We start from the raw sequence: 6,899 nt of genomic DNA, 5'->3' as shown, positions 1-6,899 counted from the left end.
ATCTATTGTATTACTGGCTTCTAATTCATTGATCCCTGCTTTAGTCTTAATTATTTCCTTTCTAATGCATGGCTTAGGCATAATTTTTTTCCCCACAGTTTTTTAAGGTGTAAAGTCAGTTGGTTAGAGGCTTGGATATATTATTCAGCCGTCAGAAAGGATGAATACCCAACTTTTGCATCAGCATTGATGGGACTGGAGGAGATTATGCTAAGTGAAATAAGTCAAGGCGAGAAAGTCAATTATCATTTGTTTCACTCATTTGTGGAACATAAGGAATCACATGGGGGACATAGGGAGAAGGAAGGGGAAAATGCACAGGGGCGATGTCAGAGGGGGAGAAAAACCATGAGAGACTATGGACTCCAAGAAACAAACTGAGGGTTTTAGAGGGGAGAGGGGGATGGGTTAGCCCAGTGATGGGTATTAAGGAGGGCACATATTGCATGGAGCACTGGGTGTTATATGCAAACAATGAATCATGGAACACTACATCAAAAACGAATGATGTAATGTATGGTGACTAACATAACACAATAAAAAAAAGAAAAAAGATAACTGTGACTAGATAATAGATAAAAAATTATCTGTTCACTCTGCACCACAGACCTCATAGGGGCCAAAATAGCAGTGGAATTACCTTCATGTTTGGGAGGTCTTCCTATATCAAAATGATAGAAAAAGGTATCAAAGAGGCTTTCAGTATGAATACCAGAAATGCTAAGGAAATACTTAAAAAGAGCAGTATGATTTTCAGAGATGTTCATGATGGGGAAACACAGGGGAAAGGAGTGTCTAGACCAGCAGTTTACTAAGTAGCTCATCTAAGACATAAGGAAACAGGAAGTCTTTTCAGCACACCCAGATCAAGGCCAGACGGCATCTTCTGTGGCTGGGCTTGCCGGTGTCTGCACCATGAGGATTGGGCATCTAATGTTGCTGCGAGGTAGGGCAACTAAAGCTATATAGGATCTCTATCCTGTTTGAGAATGTTCTCCATTCTTTGCTTTATTTCTGACATTTGCTCTATTTCTGTTCTTTCCCCCGCTATCTCTCTAAGGGAGAGCAGGAGAAAAATTTAAGAATGGAATTAACTCAATTATATTAGGTTCTCAAAGGAGAAATTTAGTTAACCTTATTTCTAGGGCAAACTTGGGGACTTATCAGAGCTTTCGCATTTTATGGCGTGTATTAAGCCAGGTTCTCCAGAGAAAACATAATCACTAGTTTCTGTATATGTATATATGTATAGGTATCTATTTGTATAGAAATGTAAGTGTGTGTGTGCATGTATATATGTTTATGTGTGTGTATTATTATATAGAGAGATGAGCGAGAATGTGTTAGTTTAAGAAATTGGTTTATGCAATTGTTAAAGTTGGAAAGTCCAAAATCTGTAGGCAGGCTGGAAACCCAGGGATGTTTCCAGGGATGTTGATGTTGCATCTCAAGTGTGAAGTCAGTTTGGAAGCAGAATTTTCTCTTCCTTGGAAGAAGTCAGTTTTTTTTTTTCTCCTAAGGTCTTCAACTGATTGGATGACGCCCACCCAGATTATAGAGAATCTGCTTTACTCAGAGGCTACTGATTTAACTGTTAATCTCACTTAAAAAACCACCTTCACAGCAACATCATGCCTCCCATGAATAGAATGACAGACTCTAATAGGTGGCCAGGAGATTGCCTGTAGGGTAGATTCCTTCACACCTGCAGTGGTTTTCATACCATGATGCCCGCCCAGTGACCCATCACTCAGGACCAGACCAGAGATAAAGGGAAAGCTTGTTGCCCTCAGTGCACTGTAGGATGGCCAGGAGCTCACTTGGAAGGAACCATAGAAGCCATCGGTGCTGCACCTGGAGAGGCCACTTAACCAGGAGATAGTGGCTCAAACCACCAGGGTGATAGTTCTCACCCGTCACCCATCATCAGCTCCCCCTCTCCCTGCATGACCAATACCACTGTGAACTGAGACTCAGACTTGGGAATCACTCCCAAACCTGTGCTCTTATTGTTTGCCTTGAAACATGTATGTTGAACAGGGGGAGTGATCCTGGAAGAGAAATCCTCAAGGTAGATTTCTGCCATTGCCATAGAACAAAGGACCTGGCTGTGGACAGAGCACACCAATCTGAGGACTCTGTGCTTCAAGATTTAACCTCTTTAATGGGAAAGGCTGTAATTTCTTTTTTTTTTTTTTAAGATTTTATTTATTTATTTGACACAGAGAGAGAGAGAGAGAGAGAGCACAAGTAGGCAGAGAGGCAGGCAGAGGGAGAGGGAGAAGCAGGCTCTCCACTGAGCAGGGAGCCCGACATGGGGCTCAATCCCAGGACTCTGGGATCATGACCTGAGCCGAAGGCAGCCGCTTAACCGACTGAGCCACCCAGGTGCCCCCTTTTTTCTCTTTTTAAAAGATGTATTTATTTATTTGAGGTGGGGGAGGGTTAGAGGGGGAGGGAAAAAAATCCCAAGTAGACCTCCCACTGAGCGCAGAGCCCAGTGCAGGGCTCCATCTCACGACCCATGACACCATGACCTGAAGTGAAAGCCAGAGTTGGACCTCAACCTACTGAGCCACCCAGGTGCCCCTGGGAGAGGCTGGAATTTCTATGTTGTGTCCCTGACATCACCTGCGTATATTCTGTCCCCTTGCCTGTAGCAGGGAGGTTCCATAAGGATGGTCTCTGTTAGTGAGTGATTCCTTGGGAGTCCAAGGAGAGGGAGGGAAGAGGACTGGTCCTCAAATCTTCATAAATTACTAGAGCCTTGGGAGAGCCATGGGCCACAGCATCAGAGCCACCTCCCAGGATGCAATGGCCGTGAGGACAAGGGTTGAACCTGGAGCTCCATCTCCTCTCTTTGTCATCTCTCTCTTTTTTCTGCCCCAGGACTCTTGATGTTGCTGCTCTTGCCATTGGGAGCTGCATCCCAGAAGGCTAGCGGTGAGTCTGCCCAGCCAGCCCCAGTGAGGCTCCGGTCTTCTGGAGGTAACAGAGACCATTTCTACCTCCCCAAATGTCCAGAGTTTTCTGTCTTTTCCTCTTCCAATGGCAGCCATTCCTCTCCTTCCTCCACCTCCCCTCCTCTGCGCCTAGACCCCTAGCTGGCAGCTGGCTCCCTCCATTTCTTGAGCCTTCTGACTGTGGTCTCTGTCCCCACAGCCTCACAGAGTCTCACAGACTCAACTCGCTACTGCCCTGTGAACTCCGCTGTTTTCAATGACACCTCCTGTCGTTGCTCTCCGGGATTCAATTCTTCATCTGGGGAGATCTTCTACAATGGCTCTGAGCGTTGTGAAGGTACAGGGGCTTGGGGTGGTGCAGGGGCATGGAGACGGTGGAGGGAGGTGATGGGGGGAAGTTCTCTCTATGCCTCCATTTGCTTGTCTATAAATTAGGGAACCTACTCCTCATGGATGGAGTGAGATTTAAAATTTACGTGTGTGAAGCCTAGGTAAAGACTAGTATGAGCAGACTGCCAAACACAAGCCTTTATTATGGTCACTTCTGTTATTACTATGATTATTCTCATAGCACAAGGAAAGAGGAGAGGTTGTGGAAGCAAGGAGAGGCAAGAAATAACCAGGGCCTGGAATCTCAGCCTCTCCTCCTAGTGTGAGCTCAGGGGGAGGACCTCCCCCTCACAGTCATGGTTTCCCACCTCTCTCCTCACAGCAGTCCCATGAGGCAGGCAGAGCTACATGGTTTTTTAAATGACCAAATTTGGGCTCAAAGAGATTGAGTGACCTGTCCAAAGTCCCAAAATTAGTAAGGTGGTTGAACCTAGATCTGGGTTGAAAACTAAGTTTTATTCTTCAACAACACAGGCTATAAAAGGACATTATACTAAAATGGTTAAGGTGGTAAATTTTATATTATGTGAATTTTACAATAAAAATGGGAAAAAGGGAAATTACACTGTTTTTACACCAAGAAATACTCTTCATGTACTGAAAATCATCTTAGATGCATATTTACTAATAATGAATGAAAATATTCCTAATGTTTGGAAAGATAAGAAAAAAATACCCCTAAAATTTCCCCTGTAGTCCCTGTAGTGGACTTATGGGTGATTTTCTTGTGTTCATTTTTTTTTTTTTAAATTTTCTTTGTCCTTCTAAGTATCCATGTGTCATTTGATATTTGAGGGAAAGTAAATCTACCAGGGAATAAAAGGTGGTGAAAGGTGGTGTTGTGACTCCCGCCCAGCCCCTCCATGCCCGAGAGTTATCCCTAGCAGATCCTCCTGCATTTGTATGTGTGTCTCATGGAGACTCGTGGCTGGGTGAGCATGACAAAGAGCCCTGCTGATGGTGTGCCTGGATCCCAGCTCCTTCCTGGGAGCACGCCTGTCAGGTTGAGGATTTTTCACCATCATGTCTTCACCTCCCACATGCCCCCTTCCCACCTGTCTCCCACTTGACTCCACCCCATCCAACAACCTTGAAGGCAGGAGTCCAACCATTGCCACCATCTGAGAAGAGAGGAGGGCAGGCCCATTGCCCAGATGGGGTGAACACGAATGTGTCAGGTGTGCATCTTTCCACATCCTGTCATGTTCTGGTGCTGACACCCACAGTCTGGACCTGGGGCCTTAGAAGGGATGTCCACGAGTTTGGGTAGGAAACTCTGCTCTGGGGGACCCAGTTGCCTGCTCTGACTCAGCATGATGCCATGAGTCCTTTCAGGCTCTAAAAGTCCTGTTGCCCTGATTGGAATGTACAGGAGAAAATATTCTTCCCTGCTTTGATGCATTCTTGTCTAGCTGCTTCTTATTAAACTGTTATTTTTAGCGTGATGAGCCAGATCCCCACCTCTGTGGGTCCCTGAGATAGTCAATGAACCTGGCTCATGGGACTTTGTTCTCATGTTTTGAGAACAGGGAGAGATAAGAGACCAGAAACACCCCGCACCCCCAACAGCCACCAGTGACTCAGCTGTGAGAACCTGCATGCTGCTTCCTCGTTTTCGTATCTGTGATGGTTCAGATAAGAGAAACTTCCTCCAGGGTTGGAGATAGCAAGACTCCTCCAGAGATATCCTGGAGCTTCTTGAAAATGCCGGACATGGGCAGCTTTGGGGAGCGGGTGATGAAGACTGTGGGGTGAACTTGGGCCACTGTGAGTAATGGGAGGTGGAGGCTGTCAGTGGGCAGGGGCCTGATCACCTGGCTTTATCCTCAGGTGTGAAAGAGTGTTACCCTGGACAGACTCCAGCCATGACTCCCTTCACTGACTCAGCATTGAGAGTGGCCTTCAGTGCCACGGTTACCCTGACTGGAGCCCACCCCCAGGTCCCCACTAGTGCAACCAGAAACTCAGTGCCTCTGTCCACCCCACAAGGTCTGCAGAAGGGGATGCAGACCTCCTTCCAGCCCCCATGATGGCACAGCAGAGTGTCTGAATCTAGGTGCCCTTAGTTTCAGCCAGAGAGCAGAGATGCAGAACAGTGAGCAGGCATTTGGAGCATCTGGCTCCAGCCCAGACCTGCCCCAGGAATGCCACCTGCAAGCTGAGTTCTCTCCAGTCCTGTTGGCCAAGTCAGGCTGGAAGCCAGCGCCTCTGCCCTATGGGAACTCACATCTTTGGGAGGTGACCCTTTGCCCTGTTGTGTTCCAGACATCAACGAGTGTGGACCACCTTCAGTAGTGTCCTGTGGAAAATTCGCAGATTGCCAGAACACAGAGGGGAGCTACCGCTGCATGTGCAGCCCAGGATACAAGCCTGCTTCTGGGGCAAGAGTGTTCATGGATGAAAGTGAGAACACGTGTCAAGGTAAGAACCACCTGCACCTTCCAACTTCCCATCCATGAGTTTTGGGGTCACTCATCACACTTTCTCCAGGCATCAGAGAAGGTCCAGGGCACCTACCTGGTATCCTCTCCCTTTCCAGACTCCAAGGCTCAGAACCCTCTCCAGAGGGTCATTTCTATAATTTTGGAATGTCCTCCTTGCCTGCGTGGCATCTTCTTTTATTTTCTCTTATCTATTTATTTATTTTCTTTTTATTTTTAAGTTTTTATTTAAATTCCAGTTAAGTAACATACAGTGTAATATTAAGTTCAGGTGTAGAATTTAGTGATTCATCGCCTCTATACAACACCCAGTGCTCATCAGGACATGTGCCAACCTTCATCCCTATCACCTATTTAGCTCATCCCCTATCACCTCCCCCCTGGTAACCAGCATTTTGGTTTTTATAGTTAAGAATCTGTTTCCTGTTTTGCCTCTCTTCTCCCCCCTCCATGTTCATCTGTTTTTTTCTTAAATATGAGTGAAATCATATGGTATTTGTCTTTCTCTGACTATTTCACTTAGCAAATATACTCTAGTTCCATCCATATCATTGCAAATGGCAAGATTTCATTGTTTTTGATGACTGACTAAACTCCATTGGATATATATATATATATATATATATATATATATATATATATATATATATATATATATATACCACTTCTTCCTTATCCATTCTTCCGTTGATGGACATTTGGGCACTTTCCATTGTTTGGTTATTGTTGATAATGCTGCTATACACATTGGGGTGTATGCATCCCTTTGAATCAGTATTTTTGTATGTTTGGACAAATACCAAGTTGGTACCTTATTTTCATAAAGCAGAAGAGAGAGAGATGGCATCATATACTTCACAAGCTGAGAGCATGTTTATTCCAACACAATATCCATCACCAATGGATCCAACACAATCACCATCATCAATGACTGTCATGATGACTGATGCCCCCACTGGAGCCCACATGGGCTTGGCCACACTGGGAGCTCTCTCAGACCCATGTCCTGAGGAATCCAGGGACCCTGTCCAGAAACATGGGAAGAGGGGGGATTCGAGGCAGGGCCCATCTTTCCCAGCTGGCCCTGTCCCTGGCCAACATCCCC

The 6,899-nt window shown here is 45.8% G+C and overlaps 1 protein-coding gene across 1 annotated transcript in view; it reads left to right on the top strand.

Annotated features, from left to right (window-relative positions):
* Positions 1-2,879: 2,879 nt before the first annotated feature.
* The window catches only part of LOC123841239 (adhesion G protein-coupled receptor E2-like), a 40,760-nt gene continuing 36,740 nt past the window's right edge, over positions 2,880-6,899 (top strand). The window contains exons 1-3 of the mRNA XM_064598515.1: positions 2,880-2,943; positions 3,163-3,300; positions 5,619-5,774. Coding sequence (XP_064454585.1) covers positions 2,898-2,943; positions 3,163-3,300; positions 5,619-5,774 — 340 coding nt within the window. The 5' untranslated portion in view covers positions 2,880-2,897. The remainder of the gene's footprint in view (positions 2,944-3,162; positions 3,301-5,618; positions 5,775-6,899) is intronic.

This window comes from Mirounga angustirostris, unplaced genomic scaffold (assembly GCF_029215605.1).
Source record: "Mirounga angustirostris isolate CCGP_5_RB_7025 unplaced genomic scaffold, mMirAng1.0.hap1 SCAF_1, whole genome shotgun sequence".
In the NCBI taxonomy this organism is placed as follows: domain Eukaryota; kingdom Metazoa; phylum Chordata; class Mammalia; order Carnivora; family Phocidae; genus Mirounga; species Mirounga angustirostris.
The sequence above is the reverse complement of the archived record's forward strand: the minus strand, read 5'-3'. Positions and strand labels throughout refer to the sequence as shown.